This window comes from Drosophila hydei, unplaced genomic scaffold (genome assembly GCF_003285905.1).
Source record: "Drosophila hydei strain 15085-1641.00,03,60 unplaced genomic scaffold, DhydRS2 tig00008128-arrow-arrow-pilon, whole genome shotgun sequence".
NCBI classification, from domain to species: Eukaryota; Metazoa; Arthropoda; class Insecta; order Diptera; family Drosophilidae; genus Drosophila; species Drosophila hydei.
Window position 1 is genome coordinate 201,850 of NW_022045838.1, and position 26,295 is coordinate 228,144.

Consider the following 26,295-nt stretch of genomic DNA (forward strand, 5'->3'; position numbering starts at 1 on the left):
ATATATATATATATATATATATATATATATATGAATATATTTATATATATATATATATATTCATCTGCTAAAAATTTAAAATCTATTCAAAATGAGTCATAAATTCGCAATTTATTTAAATTATTTTCTTTTGTTTCAGAGTGCAGCGAAAGTAAAAACAGTTATAGTTGAAGCAGGCGATAGTTGTGGGCGTGGCAGAGCGAAAGGAAGATTGGAAATAACATATATATATGTGTGTGTTTGTGTGTGCTTAGATCTAGAAACAAAGCAATGCTTAACAGCTAGAGGGAAGCCGACTAAGGTCGACTAAGCATAAGTTATTAATAATAGTATTTATATTATTTATTTTTATTTATTTTTTTATTTATTTTTTAGTTATAGTTTGATAATCTAATTAAACGTTCAGCTGTCGTATGTTTTGTTCTGCAATTATATTTTACAGGCTTGCCTCTGTTGGACTCTGTTGGCCTTTTTGACTGTGTACCTAAGACGTTTAGCGCTTTCCAAGTGTTTCACTGTACTGTGTGTACCTTGTTAAAGAGTTAACGGAATCTCAAATAATGCAACTGTATGGCTATTCAAAAACTATAGCTATGTAGTACAGTGTTAAGTTTTTCTTCACTTTTTGGTTTCCATTTCAAATTTTAGCTGGTTTTAAGTATTTTTTATTTTTTTTTATTAATGTTTTTTTTTTTGAGTTTAAATGAAACGCCAGTTTGTTCGGAGGTTTTTCTTTATGTTTTTGGTTTGGTTTGTTTTTAATTGAAATTTTTCGTGTGTTTCCTATTGGTTTTCTTAGTGCTGCTTGTAGTTCGGTTCAAAGTTGTTGTCAAAGTCAAGACTAATGCTACAGCTAACAGCTAGGTTTTAAATTAAGTTTAGGTTTTTCTTTTTGGTTTATCGAATTTCCATTTTTTACATATATACAAGACTTTAGGGGTTTGTGTTTTAGTTTTCTTTCTCTTTCATCTTTTTTTTTGGGTTTTGTTTTGTGTGTGTTTTTTTTTTGAAGCTCGTTTCCAAAAGTTCTACTCTGTATCCATATGAAAAGATCTTTAGTATTTAGTTTATTTTTGCTGTAGAACAACCAAATGAATGCTCACGAGTATTTACAATTAAAACTCATATGGGCTGAAGAGCGACTTCATGTGTGCTCAACCCTGACTGAGCAGCAGCAGCAACAGCATTGGAGTGCTTAGTAGTAGTCCAAGTGGCACCTGCATTGTGTTTGCTCCATTGATGAGCAGATCTTGGCCCGCATTGCTGCGCACATCCATTAGGTCACGGGACAATGGCAACTCGGTGGGATCGCTCAGCTCATCGTGGCAGGGCAGCATTTCCGGCTTTAGTATGAAGAGATGAACGTTTATCGAGTTCTTGTTGGCCAGAGCATCGAGTGCATCGCCAGCTTGTGGCTGCAGCTGCTGCTGCTGCAAGTCAACATCGTTGTGAGCCAGTCCAGAGGCGCCATAGAAACTGCTTTGTTTATGCAAATTCAGATTATCATCCATGTCCAAGCCATGTGCCAGGCCTAAGCCCGATGCGTGTCCGTTGCCATTGGCCTCGTCGTAGTAGTCAAAACGTTTTTGTGTTTGCGCCACGGCAGCGACGCCTCCTATCTCCGGTTCGGGTTGCTGTTGACGCTTGCGACGCACTCGCAGCTTCGACTCGACCACATTTTCAGCATTGTCCGTAAATTGTCGCTGGCCGCGCAACGCCTGTCGCGATTTGCTCGACGTGTGCTTTTTCATGGTCAGCCCATTGTTGCTGCTCAGTTCCTCCAGATTAGCATAGTTGCTGATGCCGTTGCTGCTGCTGCTGGTGCCAATGCCGCCCATGCTGGCGCTGTTGCTGCCAATCGCTGTGAAGCCGCCAAAGTTTAACAGATCGAGTATGTGCGATGGCACCGGATCGACGAAGTGCGACAGCTTCGGCTCCTGCAGTGCACAAATGAAATTCTCCAATGAGTCGCGCAGCTGCTGGTGACGTGTGCGATTTTTCAATTCAAAGATCCACTGTAGACGACAGTCGCAAATGAATTTGTTGTCTGTGCGAGGCAGAGAGAATGAGAAGACAAAAAAGAGTGGGAAATAAGTAAAATATATATATAATATATTGCTTTTGTTAAGATTTTGTGCAGCCAACTCCTCGTGCCATTCCTACTACAGCTGGCAATCAAAAAAGTGAGCTGGGCTCGAGTATGAGCGACTGCTAGATACCCTGTAAGCCGGCGTACTTGTCTTTCTTTCTTTACCTTTTATCCTGTTAGCTGTTGCACTTGGTTTCCTTTCTCTACTTGACTTTCTTCTATTAACATATTTTATTTCTTGCCACGAGTTTGATGTTTATTCTTTCGATATTAAGTTGTCAGTTGTATGCATATCTCAAGTCACTATCTGACAAGCAAGTCAAAAAACAGCAAGTTCTGAGCGTGCATGAGTGTTACATGCCCTGCGGCCAGCTCCATACTCTCTACCACAATATGCAAATTAAATAAGCTAAAAATCTTTTGTATTTCTTGTGCAATCAGTATGAAGTGTGGCAGCAAGCATATGTGCTCTATGCTTTGATTAAAGGCAAATTTATTCAGCAAATTCCAATATTTTCGGTAGGCAACAATTTGTATTTAATTTTCCAGCTGAACAACTGCTAGAAATCCCACGATTTCTTTACAGGGTATCACAAGCATAGCCTATTGTCAGCATGATCTATACAGGTGAGCGGGTTCAGAGGGCATTTTTGTCTGGCCGTTGGCAACAGCCGCCTGCTAAGTGGCCGCCTGCAACAATTGGCTGTCATTTGGACTAGACTTGCATTTGAAGCGGGCATCAGGATATGGAATCCGTATGGCTGGGCGAGGTCAGGGCGTTTTAAATGATTTTACCGTCTGCCTGCCTTCAATTCGCTGTCCATGTCGTTGACGGTGCGCAAGTTAAACGCCTCAATGACATTTCCAATTTAGAGGAGACGCCACAGTTTCGGCTGGCGCTGGATTGCATCAGCCCAGCTGGATTTTGACTGCGTCTGTCTGTTGCTCTGTCACTCAGCTGAACGCCCAACTGCTGTTGCTGTCAATTATTTTGTAGTCCTGCTGCCGGGGGCTTTGGCCAAGCGTGCCAGCGGGTTGCCGGCTGCAAGGATACAGCTTACGGCATACAGCATACAGCATACAGCATACAACATACGGCAGACTGGGCAGAGCTTGCGTCTGCATCGATTTTCATTGATTCGTTTCGTGCGCAAACCAATTTGTTGTTTGGTTAGTTAAGTTCGAACGGTTTAGCTTCAAATTGAGCGCATAAATAGAGGACCGAGAACCGAGGACCGAAGACCGAATCCACAGACATCTCCCAATGAGCCACCAGAGAGCTGCTCATTAAGTCGAGTGTGTAAATTATTTGCAGAGTCTGTTGAAGTGATTCAACAACTGTCGGCAGAGCCACAGAGCAACCACAACTCAAATAATTTTTGCTTTAATTGAATATAATTTGTTTGCCCAAGATCAATTTATTTAAAAGGCTGTATGTCAGCTATATGTAACATACCGTTCATCTCAACAGCTCTCGATAGACTTAGGGTTAGTAGTTGGAATTATCATATTTATATATATATATATATATATATTAAACTGTATATCTATATATATATATAGAGGTATTTCGATTTTAAAAGCGAAAACGGATAAATATCGATAACTGAAAACAAATTATCGACTTGAATAATACTTTCAGATATACGTATATCGATATATGTACATATCTATCGATATATATATGTACCGATATGTATCTATGTATGTACAAAAAATCGATAAATATCGAGACCAATTCTTAATTGATTCAAGATTCATAAGCTAAATTCGAAATGAAAATCTTTATGCTTTCCTTCACACGAAACTATCTTCAAACACAAAAATATAAAATATATTCCACAGGGCATAACTAGGGAAAGTATCATCATTGCCAATATAATATAAGTGGGCTTCTCATGTGATTCAAGTCTTGCGAACTCTTCTTGGCCAAGGCTAACTACATTGCTTTGAATTATGGAAAATATATTTTTGACAAACTTAACAATATTATGTCTGCCATCGACACAAAGTTCACAAGTTAATTGTATGGGAAACGAGACAGTCCCACGAATATGTAATAGCTCCTCTGGTGATTGGAGGCAGGAGCAGGGTTTGGCTGAGGTATTGGCAGAGGCTAGTTAATGTGCAGGCAAATCTCTCGAGTATAATTAGGGCCGTACGGTGACACAGTTTTCCATGTCAACATGCATAATTAGCATAAACGTTACAAACAAAATATTGACTCTTTGACTGACTGACTGAGTGACATACACAGTCGAGAGCAGTGCACATCATTATCCTTGCTTCGCACACAAACAAACACACGCACACATGAAAGGCTCAGCGGAGCACACAAGCACAAGCACAAACACACTCACACACACACACACACACACTCTCACACACAATAGCATAGTCTGTGGGCCCAATTGTGGGCATACAAAGGCCAGAAATACTAGAAATGTGACTCCCAGCTACAGCTCCAATTCCCAACGATCGGGATGACAATTCGTGACATATTCTCTTTGTGTGTGCGCCCAAAAAGTTGCCCACAAAACGACAAAAGAAAACTTTCGTTGCGAAAATAGTTGGCAAATTAGTCGAAGAAGAAGTAGAAGACGAGGCAGGGTAGCCGTAGCCGACTGGCTGAGAGAAGTCAAAAATTCTAATTTTCCATATGAAAAACATGCAAAAAAGCATAAATAAAGTTAAATATGCAAAGAGAAGCGACTCCGGAAAATGGCTCCAAATGGACGACGACGACGACTTGGCAACATTTAGCAAGCAAATTACAACAAAATTAACATGATAATGAACTGGTTGCCACTGGCTCTGCCACAAACTGTGGCACAGGCAGAGTCAGGGAGCTAGGCGTGGAACGAGTCGTTGCCTGCTCTTCATAGATGAAAACTGGCAGCTGTTTGCAGCTGACCAAATGACAATGACTTGCCAGAAAAGCAACCAGCAGCCAGCACAAAGCACGGCACATAAAACATAAAGGGTGAGACCGAGAGAGAGAGAGATAGAGTTATCTTACGGTAGCAGATAAGATACCCTTAAAAAATACATATGGGCACTATGAAATTGTGTGAGCCAAGAAAATGAATTATGTTGTTGTGGATGATATAATCATGGCTGGAAATATTGGCAGAGTATCTATAAGACTAGAAATTTTCAGCGGAATATGAGTTATAGAATTGGAGAAGGAGAAAGATCAGAGAGGAAGAAAGGGTCTGACCAAGTTAGATATATTAGATATTATAGTCTGAATTTTAATAATTTTCCGTTGATAGATTTATGATATAGAACAACTTTCCAACAAATTCTAGAAATCATCAAAAATACTCTAATGATCAGCTACATAAAGTTGCGAGAGCCAAACTCTTTAACGAAGCTCTTCGAAATAGTGAATGAAGAAAAAAGGAATAATTACATAGGTTTAAGAAGCTGAATACATCTTGAGTTAATAATATATATAATATAATATATTATATATAAAATATAGATATAGATATATAATATATATATGCTTCTGCACATTTCATAACTCAGTTACAATACCTTTTGTTAGAGCATAGAAATACTAACGACAATGTCCTCAAAAATACATGGCATGAGTTACACACACCCACGCACACACCCTGTATGTGACACACAGATAGGATAGTCATGTGCACTGGCTTAATGTGCACCAAACTGTTCCTGTGTGTGTGCATAAAATACTTTTATATTTTTAATGATACTTGGCCAAAGCGGTAGGAAGTGTTTTGGTCTGCTGCACACACTCCAACACACACACAGACACACACACGCTAAAATGACGCCCGTCTCATTTTGCCAGCAATGAACTTCGAGTACTGCTAGTTCCCTGCAAGACCACTCCACCAGGCCCTACAACACCCTCTATATCAGCCCCCTGCCAACCTCTCCTTTGATAGCCTGCTTACTAAACTAGATGACTTTCAACTGTGCCTCATGCCGCCTGCCACATGACATTGCAGCTTAGTTCTTTTAGTTTTTGGTGCTGCTGCAACAGTCGGAAACGTTTTTACGGTTAGCAAGGGAAATTTACATACACACACACACACACACGCACTCACACATATAAGTAGCAGGAGTCATGCATATGTGTACATTAAATTTTATTATTGTCATTTTCATAGCGCTGTCCGAGAGACCACGCTGCCCCGACTACACTTCGACTACACTTTGACTAACAAGTTTCAAGTACTAACTGTTTGCATAAGTTCACGTATGTGTGTGAGTGTGTGTGCGTGTGTGTGCGTGTGTACTCTGTGCCAACAGGCAACCAGCCAAATTAGACTCAGCTGAACTTTGTTTGGTCAGTTTTAATGCAAATAGTTCCGTCCGTTTCGTCCGTCTGCTTGTCCACCTATTTGCCCGTCCGTTTGCCTGTGAGCAAGGCAGTTCATGTGCCGAAACATATTCATAATTAGTTGTCATTGCCATTTGCCACAGCTGCAATTCTAGAACACGATATTATGATAAAGACTGCTGCCAAGCTTCAACTTCAAATGAAATCAACTGAAAATGTGAGAACAACGATAGAAATCAAGTAAATTAAGCTGAGTAAAGGAGAATAAAATCAAAATATAAAATAATTTATAAATGGTTATTGAAATCAGAAAACTGTATACTTAAATTTTATAATATACAAAACTCAGAGAGCTGGGAAATTTCTTAAGAGATATTAGAATAAATTTTATATACAAAAAATTGAAAAAAAATTTTTTTTTAAATATTTTAATTTTTAATAAAAAAAAATTTTAAATATTTTTTTTTAATTTTTAAAATTGTTTTAAAAATTTAAAAATTTCTTTTTATAAAAAATTTTTTTTTTTAATTTTTTTTTATTTTTCTTTTAGCTTTTATATATTTGCTTTTAACCGCGCAATACTTCCTGGCATTTTTCATTTTTACAACTTTTAATTTGCTTGCAATACAACAAAAATAAAACACAATTAATATAAATTAAATTTTATTTAGTTGCCCACGCAGCCCCAGCTTCCTCGCTATTTCACTGATATCGATGCCTTTGGCTTTAATGGAGCAGCGTCAGAGGCCGCTGTCATACATCACGCGCGCTCTCTAAATGGCATTTCATTAGCTTGGTCTGCCTTGCCCTGCCGCCTTGTCCCAGCGGCATGAAAAGAAAAACATTTATTTTAAATTTAATACACTACACTACACACACACACATACACACGCATACACACCAATTCACACGCACAGAAGGCACAAAAGAAAAGGAAAACTGAAGCAAAAAGAAAATCATTGCAGGTCCGCTGCTTTAATTGGTTCAAGCGGCGCTGTTTAGGTTTTCTTTTTTTGGAGCTACCCCTAACCTCCCATTTCAGCTGCTTTTTGCTGCCTTTTTTTAACAACCGCCTGTTTTCTCGCCGTGTAGTTTGAAAAGCGCAAAGAAAACGCGAATGGGTGTTTTACTTTCTTTTTTTTGTACTGAGCTGCTTGAAATATCAACACGGGCGCCAAAAGTTGAGCCTGGCCATTCGCCCTGCCTCCTTGGCTGCCCCTTGAAAATCAACGCAGATGATGCTGCTGCTGGCCTAGTTACCGCCTTTGTTTCTGACCGGATCCCGACCCAGCGCCTGGCTGCACAATGAATGCCGCAGCCAACGCAGCTTTTGCTCTGAGAAATCAGCTCCTCCTCATTTTTAGGTGGCTCGGTTAGATGTGGGCAGCCAGAGAGGAGCGTGGAAGGACGCGAGCCGGGCAACTGGGGAGCTGGTTCGTTTGTGGCCTGTGACCCGCTAACGCCACCAGGGGACAGCACGCACAGTTAGCAGTTACCCAACCCAACCCAGCTCCCTGAGCTTCTACATATATATATACGTATATATGCGCTAGCTCTCTGGAGAGTTTTATCATTTTTTATTACATTGCTCGAGAGCGCTATGTATGCAAATGAAGTCGAAAGTTTCGCTTTGTATAGTTGCCGTAGTTGCGGCCAGTTGGGAGCGCCAACTGTGGGTGTGTGGGTGGCTGGGCAGAAGAGACGGCACATACTCATACTCTATTGCTCACACTCTCCCCTCTCCCTCTCTCTGAACGATGTCTCTCTCTCTCTTTAAAGTGGGTACAACAATATTGTCATAGTGCTTCTGCATTTCATTTAATAATAGTTGCGAAAGTTCGCTTAAACAACTTTATGCGCTTCTAATAGATATTCATATAGATTAATTAGCAGCGGGACTCGAACCATGAATTTGAGTTAAGTGTTTGCATGATGTGTTTTCGGCATTTATGTTCAAAGTTTGCAGCTATAAGCTCTGGTTTATATCGAAATAATAATTGCATTAATGCTTAGAAGTTATTTTTATAGATCACTATTATGTTTTATAGTGTATTTTTTCTGTAATATTCGAAATATTCTATATAAGAGAGTATATAGAAATGTATAGAGATTTCTTACAGGCAGCCTTCGAGCCTTGATTTATATTTCAAAGATGTTTTTATCGTCGTACATATGCGCAATTTTAAATACAAAAAATTAAAAACTTAAATTTCAAAAAATATAAAAAAATTTAAATGTAAAAAATTAAATGATTATTATTTATTAATGATGAAAAAATAATGAAACAAAAATAAAAATATATATGAATATTCACATTTTGTCTGAGCCAGAATGTCTGTTGGTTAAGAGCGAAATTTGGGCTTGAAACTTAAATTGATTATAAAAATAATGAAATTTTATAATCTTATCATATTGAATACTATTAAGAGTATAAGAGTATTTCTTTGAACTACTTTTACTAGTTGTTTTTATTTTATTTAGCACAAGCCTAAGCTTGCCTTTCAGCTATTTCTTGGCTTTTCATCGAAGTCATTCATATTCACTGTTCATTTCATATTCAACCGCCTGGAATATTAACTGTATTTTGGTATTCAGTCAAGTATAGGGTATGTAGACTTTGTTTTACATATGCTTAAGTCAGCTGTAGAATTGCCTGAAGGGAATCTACTCTACGTTTTCCATTTGCTTGATTTTTCCATTAAAATTACAGGGTATACCCACATTGGTTTTCATTTGCATAAGATTGTTTCTCATCTGTTTTTGTGCTGCTTTCATTTAAGTACAGGGTATATACACTTCGTTTTTCCCATGCATTAGCCCTGCTTTTCAAGCAGCTATTTGCTTTCTCATTCAACTGGCAGCCTTCACTTTTATTTTAAGCCGCCTTCATTTTTTTAATGAGCTTCTCTTCTAGCGCGTTTTTTTCCACCGGCTTTACTTATTTTTAGCTTGTTTTTTGGCTTGTTATTGCTGTGCGTGATTTCGCACGCTCATTCGCAATGCGTCGTATGTCGAAGGGAAGGAGCACGCAGTAGCGAAAGATATTTAATTTTGTTGCCTGCCTTGTTGCTACCGCAGAGGCGAAACCGAAAAGTCAGACCAGGTCCAGGGCCCTTTTAGCGTCCTGCAACTTTACTCAATTTATTCAAAATCAAATGGGTTTTTTTTCTCGTTTTTTTTTTGGTAACTTTACTTTTTTTTTATACATTTTTATGTGCCACGCCCTCGACTGTGCATAGCCATTGAAAGCCATTTCAATGGCCGTCGCTTTTCTCGCCAATTTTCTTTATGCTGGGTCAGTTTTTGGGGGCAGTCGAGCTCATTGAATGTTTTTATTACGCCGAATGAATGGAGGAGCAGCAGTAGCAGCTCCTGGACTGGACCCTAGCTACAATTGTTGTTTTGTGCTCTCGCTTATTTGCACTGCGAGTAAGCCATAAAATTATATCACTTGTACACAGATTTTTTTCTCGCATTCTCGCAACAATTTTGTTTGTTGTCTTTTTAATAATATTAAATATTTCTTTAAATTCTGCTGCTGCGAAATCGAGTGAGCAAATTCTCGTGCCACGACTTTCAATCAGCAAACAATTACAGTTTATTTCTTTCATATCAAATTATTTTTGGCAATCGAGCGTGAAGTCAAATAAGCAGACCAGAAAAAAAACGAAACCAAACCAAAGCAAACGAAGATCAAACACTCGACAGACAGCTGCATGCAGGATGTCGCCCCTGAGGCGGCAGTCAGCCAGCCTCGCCTCCCCTTTTCCTCTGCTGCCGTGCCTGCGAAAAGGGAAAGTCATTGCAGGCGATTTAACAACTACGCTTGAGGATAAATATTTTATGAAATCGCATAAACAAATCAAAGACGAATCACAGACGGCAGCAAAAAAAAGAAGAAACGAGAAAAGAATAGGAAAATCACTTTCCAAATCAATTGGGGAAAAAACGAGGCAAACGGAAAATCAAGAGCGCCGATCAAATATGACCACTCAAGCGAGTTAAAGTACACACAAATACACACATATGCACGCACGCACGCACACACTCGCATAAATATTAGCCCTTCGGCTAAGCATTAAGTTGCCGTTGCCAAAATATATTTGCACAGCAGGGCATGGGAGTGGCTGGGTTTTTTCTGTTTCGGCTGGGGTGCGTTAGTAATGTGTTTGTTATATGCTAAATCGCATAAAAAATACGGCTATACAAATAGATATATATGAATGTATGTGCTCATAACAATAACAAGCTATAGCAAACTATACAACAGCTATGATAACAGCTCACCCTCAAGCCAGAGCAACATGTTAGCGGAGTATAAACCCCCACTCTAAGCCCCGTTTAACACCCCAGCCGCCTTTGAGTAGACCAATTCGCTGCCTAATGTTTGCCAAAATAGCCATTGCATCATCCTCTTTGATTCTGCTACAACTCCGGCTCAGCGCTCATCCTTGGCTATGGCTTCTGAGGGTTTCCCTCAACATCATCTTCAAAAAGCCCTCATGATTTTTGCTCTTATTGAATTGTATTTAATAAAATATGCGAGCAGTCGCCGCGAGGGTTATGCCAGGGGTTGATCTCAAAAGCAACTACAAAAACAACAACAACAATAACAAATTATATAAATAAATAATGAGGCTTTTGTTATTGCGCTGCGATTTGGCAAGTCAAGTGGCAACTTGTAAGCTGTCCTGTCCCCCACTGCAACAGCGAGATGCTGACTGAAATGTGAGTCTATTAACAGACATACACACACACATATATATATATATATATATATATATTTATATGTCTCATATAGCGGTCATATATCAAACGAGCAACTGACATAAATTGTGCACTCAAATGTCCGCTTGAAGCTCGACTCCTTTAGCTGGTGCCAATGCAATTCGCATCCATCAATGCCAACACGTTTACATCCGCATCGGCTGTCACACAAGATATGCTGCGACCATATATATTTATATATATATGTATATATTATACACTTTATATATGGGGGACACATTGTAAATTGAAATTATTACATATTGTAAAGTTTGTGCTTATTTATGGCCAGCTGCACAGCTCTAATCGATTGAGCCGCTCGACCGAAACAGAAACTCTACGACAGAGAGTTATGCGATGCTCCCTCTCTTTCCCTCTCACTCTATATATGTATTTATTGAATGCGGCAATAAGTTGGGCAAAATATTCAATTAAATGTTTGTCGTTTGGGGCAGCCAGCTGCAATTTATGTTCAATGAGTTGGTCTAATGAGTTTTTGACCTGGCCAAAAGGTGCTTAGCTAAACAGCCGCACACCCCGCAAAGCTGGCAATTGCCATTTTAAATTTCAAATAAATTAGTTTCTGAATATAACATTTAATTTCTAAATAAGCTTGAAAGTTTGATTATCATAGACTTTTTATCTCTCACAGAAAAACTCTAGACTTTGTATACCCTGTAAAACTTGCTTGAGTATCTTCTCTGTCTGCAGTTTACTTATAAATGAGTATATATTTAAGCCAATCAATCAAAACTATGACTCTCAACTCCTAACTTCTTCTGCAGAAGAGAGCCTACTTAGGAGTTATCATAGTTCAGTAGACTCTGTAATACAATTTGATATACACATTTATATGTTGAGCACTTCTCATTTAGAGTTTACTTTTCGCTTACACGCAATCTATCAAAACAAAACTCTGTTTGCTTCAACAGTTTTTACCCTGTAAAGCAGGCAAACTCTTATTTTGTAAATAAATATAAAAATATAAATATAAAAAATATAACATAAAATATATAAAAATATTCATAAATTACTTTCATGTTTACTGAGCAATTCACATTCAATTTTCTGTTGCCTAAAGATAGAAACAAAAGTTCTCTTAATTAAATCATCTTTATGTGTGTTTCATAACAATATAAAAACAATTAAGTTTCTTTAAAGTGTTAAAGATAATAAAAAAATAAACACTTCAAGAAAATTCTATATGCTATAAGCATATCAGCTATAAGTCTATATACTATAGATAATTATTCCTATAAGTTTACCACTCTTATAAATAACATTTGTTATTACAAAAATATTCCCACAAAATCTACTGGGTATGTATAAATAAATAAAGCATGTAAGTAATTCGATTTATGCTCATGTCAAATGCCGAAAGGCATATTGATGAGGCACTTCAGGCAGTTGCCAGGCAACGCAAGCCATAAACCAAACAAAAATGTCTCTAAAACACACGTCGTCAAATTAAGGTAAGCAATAACAACAACAATAAGGACAACAACCACAGCGACAGCGACAGCGACAGCAGCAAGTGAACTATAATCAAGAGGTAATTTGTGGGCACAGGTGAAAAACCGCAGGCGAGAAAATCAGGCGCGCTTTATTCAGCGGGGAGATTGAAGCTCGACTGCCAGCCTATGCATATATTAAGATAGATTACAATACACACACTCAGGTGAGCCTTTGTGCGTGTGTGTGTCTGTCAAGTACACCATGAATTTGTATTAAAAGCAAAGCTTCCAAGACAGCGGCCTAAAGCGAAGCTCAAGCTATGCGCAGTTGAGTAAATCCGTTAAGGATATTGGAGGACGACAGCTAACACGTGTAATGCATTGTCTGCATAAATTATATATATATATAAATATATATATATATATATACTCCGCGCTTTAGCTTAAGAATCGGCTATAAGCTTTTGATAGCCAAAACTGTGCAGCGGTTTTCCCGCTAAAGCTAAAGCTAAAGCTGCATAGCAATTGAAACCAGTTATGCGCCACAGCTCTCATTATTGTTGTTGCTGATTATAATAAATTTAACTAATAAAGCGCGTTAATGATCAGCCATCAGTTAGCTGTGTGACAAAGCCAAAAGCCGTAAGGGCTTAAATCTTGGCCAGAGCTGGCAGGAAGCCGTTGGTTAGGGGCCTTCCACGCAATTTGGCTTTGTTGTGCGCCATATGCAAAGTGAAGCGGCTTTAATTATCGACCGTGGCAAATGACACCAGCGAGCGGAGAGGGTGGGGCGCGCCAGTGGTTGCGGCTTTAGAGACAACTACTTCTTATATTGCCTGGGCGTTGTTAAGCCTTCACAATGCGCTGCAAACTGTGTTGTCTGTTTAGTTGTGTTCGTTTGATTGGCTTGTTATGCCCTAGTAAAAGAGATTGTAGAAGGCTGAGTGGGGTTTATTGTGTGTTTGTTGAAGAAACTAGTTAAGATACTATACTTCTTGTCTTCACATCCAGGAATCTATCTCAATCCAACACTCAAACTTAAGCATGTGAAGTACAGCATATCTCTCAGTCTATCATCTTTACCGTTGCACTTGAAACGTGAACCAAAATAAGCTGCTCGCCTAGCTCTTTTTCCTTTTGAACCTCTACGCTGGCAATTAGTTCAGCGCTTCTAGTTTTATGACACGGAAATCAAGTCACGAAATGGAGCAATTCTAAGTTTTCCCATAATAATGATATCAATTAATTTTCAAGCGATTTAAAATGTGACACAGATATCAGTTAGGGAGAGTGGATTGAGCTACAAAATTGATGCGTGCGGTGAAATATGTTATAAAATATGCAGCAGCTTGACAGAGAGGTGAAACTTAACACAAATACACGCACTCGCCAACAGAGTCATGGCCACGCCCACGCACACTCATGCCAGTGTGTGCTGTCAAACAAAGCGAACGAAAGCTGGCCGCGAGGCAGACAAAAGTTTTGCACATTAAACAATAAAAACTCATTAATAATATGCATTTAAGTTTTAATTGAACTACTTAATGAGGAGTGTGGGTAAAAAGGCTTTTAAGGTATGCCAGAATGAATACTCTTTGTGTAGAGAGAAAGGAGAGAGAGAGGGAGAGAAATAAGATAAGATATATAGAAGATTCTGAAGGAAAGATGGAGATATAGAGACAGGGAGAGATAGAGAGAAAGAGAGGAGAGAGAGAAGGAAAGGAATAGATAGAGATAGATTTAGGGAATAAGAGAGAAAGAGAGAACGAAAGCGATGAAAGATCAAAGCACAAGATCAAGAACTATTTAGAGTTCATGGCTTACTCAGAGTTATGAAATAGTATAAGCAATGAATTTCAACTTTTCTCAGGGACAATTTTATATAGTAACAGTAGACAGTATTAATATATCATATAGATATAGCCCCCATAGTAGTAATCACTTTAAACAACTCAAACAAGACTCAAACCAAATATTCGCGGTCGCTAATTGCAGTGTCTTAGAAAGACACTGAAATTGATACATACACAAAAGCTACATATATATAATATATATATAATCTCTTAATATTATATATAAAAACTAGCTTTCAGAGCAATTTTGAATAGCATTAATAGCAACAACTCCAGAACTCTCGTTATTTAGCTTCCCAAAGTCTAAGCTCCTTAGACAGCTTAACTAACGAGAATTGCTCTTTATAAGACACAACAGCTTTATAGTCCGTAAGTGTATTAAAAGTTCTATGATTTCATAGAGAACTCTCTCTTTCTTGTTCGTTTTGCTGTTGCTGCTGATGTTAATGCCGTTGGGTCTTGTCAGGCGACATGAAAGGAAATTGTTGTATGCTCTCATTATACATGAAAAATGGCCGCAAACAAATTGCGCAATTGCATTTCATATTACACACACAAACATATATATTTGTGTGTGTGTGCTTGTGTTTTTTATGGCATTCACCAATGCAGTTCGAGCTTTTACTCAATTGAACTTTTTTGTGCCGCTTGCATAGAAAAGGTGCGTAATTAAAACGATGCCGCGGCATCAACTGCAGACAATTAAACGCATGCCACAAACACACAGCAGACGACAGCCACAGTACAAAAACATGGCAAAATGAGCGATGGGCTATATGTGTGTGTGTGTGTGTGTTTAATTGCGATGACAGACACACACACAAGTTCTTTAAATTGATGGGCGCCAGGAGAGAGCGAGAGAGTGAGTTTAATAGTCAAAAGAAACGTGGCAAAGTTGTCAAGTTGCCGGAAATTGAATTCTAAAATATTTATAGGGTATAGAATGAGTGTGTGTGTGTGACTGTGTGCGTGTGTGGATGGCTAAACAATTGAGCCTGGCATACATATTGGGGCAAGTGATTTATGCAGCGTTCAGCAACAAATTGCAAATGGAACGCAATGAAACGTACCCAAAAACCAAATGAAATGCTACTTATGCATGCATGTCACTAAGCTACATATATAGATATGTATATATAACATATATATGCATATGTGTGTGTGTATGTTGTATGTATATATATATAAAATTTGTTCAGCCAATGCTCAACAGGCAATCAAAAAACTTATTAGTGTGCGCATATGTCTATCGCTCAGTGTTGAGCCATAGATTTATTAATGCAATCAGTGGGACGCTGACATTGACTATCGAAAGTCGATTCCGGGTGCGTGTCACATACTCATTTGTCCAGTTTATGGGGCAACATAACTAGTTCGTACATTTTTCGTCGGGCCTCACTGTTTTATGCCTTTCAATAAATTCTCGCTTCCGGACCCCGGCGCCAGTGCCTAATACCTGTTTATTGTTGCCATTTCAGTCAGCCCGTTTATAGCTCGAACAAATGCAATTTTAAGCTACAAACAATCGCATTGCATGCATTACAAATGAGCTACACAAATTCCCGCACCAGGCTTTAGTTGCTCTTCAAACAGCATAAGTAGAGAGCAAGCAGCATTTATATAAGACCCAAATAAGTCAGCTGTATTATGAGCTGAGCATATTAAAGGTGTTCTTCGTGTTTATGTTATGTTTCAGATGTCTAATTAGCGTTAGACTGAGGGAAAGTTGCGCTGAGTTGTACAAGCCTATCTGTTAACTATGGCAAAATATATTGATTAATATATTAAGACTACAAAGTATATTTATTCTAAGCATAACAAAAAAATAGAGTTTTTATTATTTTATTATTTATTAAGTTAAAACTATTCTATATGAATTTTATCTAGCACTTCTTTGATAAAATCTTTGTCATTAATTTACTCCTCAGTATAGTAATAATATAAACTATTAAAATTGTTTCCCTCTAAATTAACTGATTATAAAAATTCCTAATTCAAGCTCTAAATAGCTTTTTCTTCTATTTAGTTTGCCACATGCCAGCTGTCTTAATTCAATATTCATGGTATTTCTTTCAGTGTATAACTATACGTATGAAATTTTATGAAGTTGAAACTAAAACAAAAACTTTATTAACTGGAAAAAGGTGAGTGAACAGACAAAAAAGCTGCTCGCAAAATAATTAAATTGCAGTTTTCAGCTGTCAACGTCATGCGAATCTGGAAAACGTGTGCTCTGTGTGTTGCGTTCTGTGTGTGTGTGTTGCAGAAAAAATCTCTGTTTTGAAATCCTATTTATATTTCGAAACAATAACCATTCAATTCGAGCTAACGATTTGGGAGCAACTGGGCGACCAGCGCATAACGAACCAATTGAGAAGGACACAAAGCCCGGAATCCCCTCAACCTGGGCTGGCTTTTTCGGGCGAGCGGCTGGTGTGAGTGTTGTCGCATTTATTACCAGTGTTGCTTGCTGGGCAAATACGTATGTGAAAAAACCTTGCATTGGCTTTAAAGTGAAAGCATTTTGAAATGGTCGTAGGTCCTGGCCACAGGCGCGACGACACAAACAAAACGTGAGCCGCATACAAATAAACAAGCATCTGCCCATGGGTGTTGCGCCCTGCCTCTATGTGTGTACATGTGTGTGGGTGTGTAGCTCTTGTTGACCAACGTCGAGCGATGACCAACGGAATTGAAACAAATGCTACAGCACTGGGCGTGCCTATAAATTTTTTACAAAATACGTGGACATAGGTGCAGCTGGCATTGCACTGGCCATGGCCTAAGCTACAGTCACTGTTCAAACAACAACCACCCACACACACACACACACACACACGCTCCAGCACACACATACGCAATGCTTCTTGAAAAGGACAAACCGTAGCATTGTTTAGTGCTCGTGTTTGGCTGCCAGACATCAAATGGCATTTAAATGCTGGCAGCATGTGTTTCCAAAAGGTCTCCACGCCCAAACAGAAGTGGCGTGAGCATTGGGTACTCTTTATACATATATATATGCCTACAGGTGCAGTGGCACCACAGATATGCCATTGTCGCATGTTCCCATCGAAATCCCCTAAAGCAATACCCACTACAACTGATGCAGCTCACCTGCCAATTAGCAACTGATGAGTGTGAAGCATTTCCAATGCAGCAGATGTGTAGAAGAACTTGGCTATTATGACAATAAGCCAACTTACGAATAACTTTAATAGGAATGTATGTGAAGAGTTTACAACATGAGTAAATACTCTTCTGAAATATAAATTTGGTATATTTCCTATGTATAATGATAGCTCTTGCTAAAAGGCATTTGTCTTTGCAGCAGTTTGAATGAGCCGAAATAAACCTGTCTCAGCTGCCAACTCCAGCTTACTCAATAAGTTTGGGAATACATTCAAAATATACTTGTTAGCAAAAGTTGAGCATATGTTCTTTGGCTCATTGTATACCCTACGCATTGACTGTTGATAACAACTTTGAATAAGTTATTCTTAACAAGTGACACTAGCTAAAGTCTCTTTGACTCGACTACGGACAGCTCTTTGTAAGCTCAGAGTATAAGCCGCAAGGCTGTGTCATCACATTCACAATGCGTATAGGGCATTCATATTGCCCACTATGATATAGGGTATAGAAAATTGAGTTTCTCGGATGAAATCTCCACGCCACTGTTGCAGCAGCTATGTCAATCAGCTTAGCGTCTGTTCGAAGGCTGTCAATGGCAATTACGTAAAAGTCAAGTCTTCCACAAATCACAATGTGCTCCACTGAGCTCTCTTGCTCTCAATCTTTCCATCTCTCCTGGAGATTCAGCTGGTTGGCATAGTTGATGCATGTGCTTCAATTCTGTAAAAGTTCATGTACATCATTTGTCCTGCCGCTAATGGAAATCCCCCAGCTAACACCAATAGAGCTGCTGCCTGATGTGCATTTGTCAAATAGTTGTGCACAGCTCTAACACCTTTGCACCTCTATCTCTCTGTGCGTGTGTGTGTGTGTGTGTGTATTTGCCCTGGGACATTGGCACGAAATTTTGGCTGACGTTCGATTAGTTGACGCTCAGCAGTTGGCAAATACTTTGGCCCCAAAAATGAATGTAGCCATGGCATGTGATGTGGCCAACAACTGAGCAGCTGAGCAAACGAAACGAACCAGGCTTCAACTGAAGTAGCACGTTTTATGGCCACAGCGCCAACTTTATCCTTAGACGACATCGTCAACGTCTGTTTCGAGTCATTCTTTCATCTCGGCGACGTTTTTCACATGTTCAGCTGCAATTTTGTTGTTTGTTTTATGTGCTGCTGCACTCAGAGAAAATTAAGTTCAAAGTTCCAATATAAGTAACATAAAATGTAAATTTCTGCAGCAAAATTTATTCACAAATTATAAGTTTAAGTTATTCAAGACTATCTAATGTATAATTTATTAGACAAAACATGATAGAAAAATTTTTAAATTATTCTTTTCTATTTTTTTTTTCTTATCAAGAAATTTTATGCTTGAATAGAGTCAAGAGTGAGACTGAGACTGAGACTGAGACTGAGACTGAGACTGAGACTGAGACTGAGACTGAGACTGAGACTGAGACTGAGACTGAGACTGAGACTGAGACTGAGACTGAGACTGAGACTGAGACTGAGACTGAGACTGAGACTGAGACTGAGACTGAGACTGAGACTGAGACTGAGACTGAGACTGCAATGCAGTCGTCAGTTTCTCTCAGTGTATGTACTTGCCACTTTTAGTTGCTCCAGCCAATTCATCTTGCCTCTCTCTGTCGTCCCTGCCACATGCTTCAACACCAGCGAAAGAAAGTGTTGCATCTTTTAGGCGCCTGCTACAAGTTTTAACCTATAAATTTCTCATAGAGAGAATATTTTTAAGCTACTCTTCGGCAGACGTGAATGTATTTTTGTTTTTCTTTTTTGTGGCCTCGTTTTAGACAGCAAATGAAAAGCACTTATTTCATTTATTTATTGATGCCGCCTCCTTAGCAGCAACAGCTACAGTTGATTCATCTTTAAGTGTGCAAGTGGCTTAATGGCTCGATAAATTCGTTTGCTTTATAGATATTTTTTGCAGCAAATTTTCTTTCGGTTCATTAGCAATGTTTGGAAAACTCACTTTCAAGTTTAATATTAAATTATAATTTTTTTTAAATATTTCTTTTTTTTGCGAGCCATGATGAAGCGCTCTAATCAACCTCTTGCTACTGCATATGCAAATTGTGCGAATGAGAGAATGTATGAGTATGTGAGTGTGTGTGCTTGTGTGTGAGCATAATCACTGCACATGAATTAAAAAGTTTTGGGCATGCGAAAATATTTTGCAGTTTAAAGCAATTTGAAGTCATTTGTAGCCAATTTACAAATGTCTGCCGTTCGTTCACTCTCTCTCCCTCTCTCACCCTGAGTGTGTATTTGTATGTGTGCGCATATGTGTATGTGTTCTCAAATGCAATTACGTCTGCATATACACATAGACGCACAAATACATATGGGTTTGGCTTTTATATGCCAATGCGCTCAGCTTTGCTGTCATTCAACGTCATGCTATACCCTGTACTTAAATAAGTTATCCAAAAGGGTAGTCAAACGTAAGAGTTAGCATGCGTGCTGCTAATTATTTAATATTATAATTATTTTATAGGCTTATTGCTATCTAAATGCCATTCCTAAGTTCAGATTTTTCTATCTTGAGTTAAAATTCTGTTTAATTTGTTCAAACTCAATCAAAAATGTTGATTGATAGCTAGACTTAAGCTAAAATGCGGCTTCTTTATAACAGTTACAACAAATATATCAGGTTGCTATATTTTTCTTATATTATATCTGTCTATTTCTCTTTAAAGTTTGCCTTATCTCAAATTTGAAAAATTGTTCTTTCCAGCAAATGCAAACAAATCGCTTGATTAATGACTTGATTGATGCCTAATTTACAATTAAAATCAAACAAATAAATAAATTTTTCACAAATTCTAGCTCATTTTCACAGAGTATATGATAGTTGAGTGCTGTTAACTAAGGCTTAGTTTTTTGTTTCGACTTAAATAAGTCATGCTAATGGCAAACCATTAGCGAAAATTTCGCTCGCACACTCACTTTTACGTATGTGTGTGTGTGTGTGTGTGTGTGATAATTAAGTTGCATTTGTAACTGCCATTTGGTTGTGCATATGCAGTAATTTCATGTGTGCATGTGTGTCTCTGCGTGTGAGAGACTTTTGCTAAATGAAAGAGAAATGCGATTTTGAAGGCTGTTGTTAAATATTTAAATGCATTCCACGGGCCAAGGCATTCTAGCTATTCTTTACTTTTATTGATGTTGTTGCCACTGATTGCATAGCGGTTACATCAAAGGCTAATTGCCAAGCTAAGCTAAAAACGAAATTGCCTACAGAGCGCTAATGGCTTTCAAGGTGTTTGAGAAGCCTTGAAAGCAGCTTTCTGCAGGTATATATATTGTATGCACACATACATACATGCATAGTATATATAGAATATGTAGAATCTGCATTGATTAAGCTATTTAATCGTGCCGTTGATATAAATAAAAATCACTTTTAAAGGAGGAAATAAAATCTTCGTCAAGTATTCAACAATTACAAATTGAGCTAAAATAATCATAATAAATATAATATTGATACACAAAATAATGAAAATATAGCTAAGAAGTAATGGTAGAGCGCACGAAGTTAACAAATAAAATAAATAAAATAAATATAAACTTGGAATATACTAAAATTTAGTAAAGATAAAAAGCGAACATTCGATTGACTGCCTTTAAAAAAGTGAAGATGGCAACAAAACTTTAGAACATGCCTCAAATTATTATATGAATTATTTAAAAAATCAATGTATACTTTCAATTCTATAATAAATAAATTCAATACAATTCTATATTAGAAATATCTCTTATAACTTTCAATCATGGTACTTGAGCACCAGGGCTATTGAGCAAGGCCTTAAGGTGACAAATATTGGGGCCAAGATCCAGACAATAGCAATTGCCTTGTATTAGCTTATGAAGGGTCAAGTTAGAAAACTATAATTTAAACTGTAGACTTATATTTTTAATACATTATGCAGACAAAACAATTTCGATATTTGCATTTCAGATGTTTGTAATATTCAATATTAAATTGAATAAATGAAAGCCTTCATTAACTTTCTGAAATTTCCTCTATTTACACATTCTTCAGATGGAATTGCTTCACGAAAATAGAATTGCAATACTTTGTCAAGTGTTGCCAGAAGAATCAATTGGTTTGCATAAGCAAATTACAACAGAACCTGCAGCTAAGAATATTTTTTCATATTAATTCCCTTTTTTAGTTGATTGCATATGAAAGTCGTGACAGCAAGTAAAATGGCCGTGACAACAATGTGAACGTATGCACTTAATATTTCACTTTAATTTACCTTTTAATTGAGCTAATCAACACGCTAATAGCTACCGCTATTAACACACACACACACACACACATTGACAGAGAAAGCGAGAGAGAGAGACGTTAGTCTGGCTGTGTTTCTGCCTACGACCATTTTGCAGGACATATTTTATTGTTATGAGTTTTGCAGTCGAGTCGAGCCGAGTCGAGTCAAGTGGTGCGACATTAAAGTGGGGCAAAAATGTGGATACTGAAGTGGTGTGGAGTGGCGTGGAGCACTCGACTCGCCGCTGCTCGCTTTCAAAATTGCAGTTTAATGACTAATTTGGTTTTTGTCCAGGCCACGGCTGCTGCCAGTTGTCAGTTCTGCTGAATGTACTCAATGCGCTGGCAATTAACAATGTGCCAGAGCGAGAGAGCAACAACAGTTATGTCTCTCGCTCTTTCTCTCTTCCTGATACACACATATTGCATAGCCTTTATCTGACACACGCTAGGCAACTGTGTCTCTTTGTCAACGGAAGCGCACACTTGAGCAATGACGATACGACATTTCCTTAATGAAGCCAATCCAACTGCAAGTGTGTGCGTGTGTGCGCATGTGTGCGTATGTCTGTAACCTGCCTAATTGTGTGCTTAGACAATGTGTACTAGGTGAATGGTTCACAGGCCGCTTGTCATAAAACTTTACGGCTGCAAACTAACTGAGCTCAGCATTTCGTGTCGACCCGGCCGACGTGGCGTATGCGTAATTATAATAAAATGCCTGCATATCAGCATGTCTGCACTGCTGTCTCCAGTCGTGTCTGTCTGTCCGTCAAGCAATTGCATTCATTATCAGCGATCGACTCACCTGACACCAACAGCTCGCTGGTGCTGTTGACCAAATTGTCCATAATTGGCTGGAATGTGTAGAAGGTGAGAGTTTCCAATTTGTTTGCCTGCACATTGATTGACAGCAGAGCCGGTGTGCCACGCAACAAACCGGTGTCAATTTTCTTTAGTAAATTATTGCGCAAATTCAAAGTTTTCAAATTGTTCAAACCGTCCAAAGCACGTTCCGAAATACGCTGTATATAAAAAGAGATTGCAAAATTCAAATTAATACGGAAATGCGAGAACTTCGTAAATAATGTAAATTTATTGAGAGCCTAATATTTGACTATACTTATATAGTAGATTTAATAATTATACAATTTTAAATATTTTTTAAGAATAAATATACGTTTTTTATTGCCTTTCACCCACGAGAATAAAACGATAAGTAGTTTTGTGTAAGTAGAATTTCTTTTTTCATAATCTTCTGTTAGCTTTGCACACTTGACCCACCGATGCTAAAACTACTTTAGCCCGTCTGAAATATAAGTTTTATCGGGATGTCTAAAGTAGGTCTCCCTTGCGACGAGGAGTTCCTCAAGCTCCTCGACTGAAACTTTTGCCCGGTGAATGGCAAAAGGTTGGAAACAAAAAGAAGCGGCACAGAGCCAAGTCTGGAGCCAAATTTGACCAATTGTACCACGGCAACGGCGGAGGTGTGAGCTGGTCGGTTGTCATAGTACGAAGGCCCTATTTCTTCAGTAAATGAGGCCGTTTTATTTTTTCAGTTCAGCATAGTTTAGGCCTGAGAACGTTGTGTTCTGCTTCAGTTCGCTGTTGATCACGCCTTGTCAGTCCTAGAAAACGGCAATCCCCTTTTCGGTTTAGTCTTAGTCTTCGCTTATATTGATACGAATTTCTTGATAAAAAATCCAAGCTTTTGTTCCTTTTTTCCAATGGGTATTTCAATATGATATTGTAGTCTCATTGGCATTTGTTTTAAATACATATATATACATATATATCATGCTTAATTGTATTTATGCAATATCAACATTTTTGTTGCCGGAACCACAATTCGTGCGGCGTTTCGTCTCCGTTCTGCTAACCACTCTCTCTTCCTCTATCTCTCATGGCATTTTTTGTTTTGCCTGGCCGACAGAGCATACAAAAAAATATTTACTGCCATTTTTCCGCATTTTTGCGTATTATTTTCACTGTTTTTCTTTTCAATATTTTTCTTGATTTTTTTAAAACATTTTTCTCGTTGTCTCGTTTGCCATTGTTGTTGTGTTGTCTTTGTTTGCGTATTTATTTATGAATGTGTATGTGTGTGTGTGTCCGCATATAAAACATATGTAGATGCATATTTTTTCAACTGGTATGTTCCAATTCGTTTGCCTTGAATTTTATTATACGAAAAAAAGTGTTTATTTTCGTGGAAGGAAGCGCCAGTGAAAGTTGACTATGGCCCACAACTTCATCTTCACTCCCACTCTCTCTCCCTCTCTCAGTCAGTCAGTTCTATGGCTCGTCATTATTTAATATTCAATATGCTTTGCCTAGTGAAATGGATAAATTATGCATATTAAATGCGAACAGTCGAACGAGAGACATGTGCCGTTATTTATCCAACTTCCCTACATTTCTCGTTTCCCATTTCCACTTGTCTTGTCCGTAGAAGACACACAAATATATGGATAAAGATACAGTTATATCATACCATATCACAGCAGTTTATTTGTTTGCTTGCCATGCTGATTGACATAAAAAAAAATTTTTTTTATTGAGTTATTTTTGTTAGTTTGATGTGCGGAACAATTTTTTTTTTTTTACGAGGCGCCGCCAATTTATCGGCTTGTGTGAAGAAAAAAATTATTATTTATGGCAATTTTTTACGTAAACAAAATTATGATTCAAAACAAACAAAAAATCGACTGGCAGCACTTGACGTAAGCAGCGCGACTGAGATAGAATTGATAAGAAGTTTACGTTCAAGTTTAAAGTTAATAGAAGAATTTATGTATTGAAAATATAGTATAATGTATATATAGTATATGCTATCAAAATGTAGTAAAGTTGTTCTCAAGGCTGAACATTCAAGGAAGCATAGCCTACATTTTGGGGTTCTAGCTGAAGAACTTTCCAAGCTTTGCAGCTATACCTTCGTCTGAGATTATTATTTAATCAAAATGCCACGTCGCCAAGCTAAGAGAAAGATGAAGCTAACTGAAAAACCAAGATCTATTATACATAAATTAATTTGATAAGATTTTCAAATCCATTGCAATACTCAAAATCTCAGCTCTTTTATTTTGTTAATGGAATATGCTCCGATATTTGTTTAAGAGACAAATTTTATACGATAATTGCTATATTCTCCCTCTCTATTTGCCATCTCATCATAGCTAAAATTAATCACATTCTCGTCCATTCTGACGCCTAAATTATATAAAAATGTAAAAATTTAAATATAAATTAATTTTCTCCATCGTGTCTATGTTTAAAAGGTTTGGAAATTCGTAAGAAAATGCTACATGAAAAAATCCTTTTCTACAACCTTTCTAGCCCATTTAACTTAATATGAAAATAAGCATTTTGCTAACTATTTTAAAGTGGCTTTGAAAAGGTTAAAAATAACCCATTTTGTTTGCATTAAAGACAAGTTTGTCCATATGTAGAATTTATAAGAAAATTTGAAGCTTAACTGCTGGGGCAACACTTTTACTTTCGCTCCTGAAAGCATATGCTTAGCCGCTTAGCTGTTTATCTATTTATCTCTTTGAGGACTCGGTGACCGCTCAGTTGCTTAGCTTTTTATGTTGTGTCAGACAAAACCCAGGCACCTAAACCTTTTAACAGCAAATGATTTATGAAGTACACAAGCGCACACACACTCACACTCTCGCACACACATGCTGGGAGGAAAAGAAAAATGAAATGGATAACCCAAGCAAAAACATGCAACGCAATTTGCTTTTATTGAAAAGGACAAGGCAAGACGGAAAGTCATTTTCTTTTCCTTTACTTTTTCATTTTTTTTTTTTTGAAGGCAGCAAAACATATGCACAAGTAGGGTATATGGATATGGTAGCAAATCTGAAGGAAGCCGGGATCCAAAACAATGCGACACTGAGGCGATAACAAGGCCAATCATTATGACTATGACAATGCCCGATAAAGGAAGAAGCTAACAAGAAAAAGAAGCCACAGTTGGAGTGTAGATTGTCAGCATCAGCAGCAGTGCTCGCATGAAGATGGCGGCCAAAAACACTTGAGCAACACTTGAGATGGTGTGTGCCAGAGTGTGTGTGTGTGTGTGTGTGCGTGTGTTTGTCCTACTGGCCTGACACATATGCGAGTTGTCTGGGTGTGACATGATATGCGAGCACTTTGTAAAATGGAAAAATGAAACACGCAGCAAAATGAAAAGCAAAGACGAGAAGACGACAATGTTGGCCAGGATATGCAGGATTTACGCTTATCGTTGTGCCCACGCTTTCCCACACACACACACACACAGAAGAGCACAGGACTTAGCATAGAGTATACGAAGCGACATTTTCTATTTACTACACACACACCACACACACATAGACTTTG

At 38.0% G+C, this 26,295-nt stretch overlaps 1 protein-coding gene across 2 annotated transcripts in view; it reads right to left on the minus strand.

Annotated features, from left to right (window-relative positions):
* Positions 1–947: 947 nt before the first annotated feature.
* Positions 948–26,295, minus strand: part of LOC111604503 (connectin) — a 160,351-nt gene continuing 135,003 nt past the window's right edge. For both annotated transcript variants that reach the window (XM_023322596.2, XM_023322595.2), the window contains 2 exons: positions 22,730–22,946; positions 948–2,047 (listed from right to left, as the gene is read on the minus strand). In XM_023322596.2, the coding sequence (XP_023178364.2) occupies positions 1,155–2,047; positions 22,730–22,946 (1,110 nt within the window). In that variant the 3' untranslated portion in view covers positions 948–1,154. The remainder of the gene's footprint in view (positions 2,048–22,729; positions 22,947–26,295) is intronic.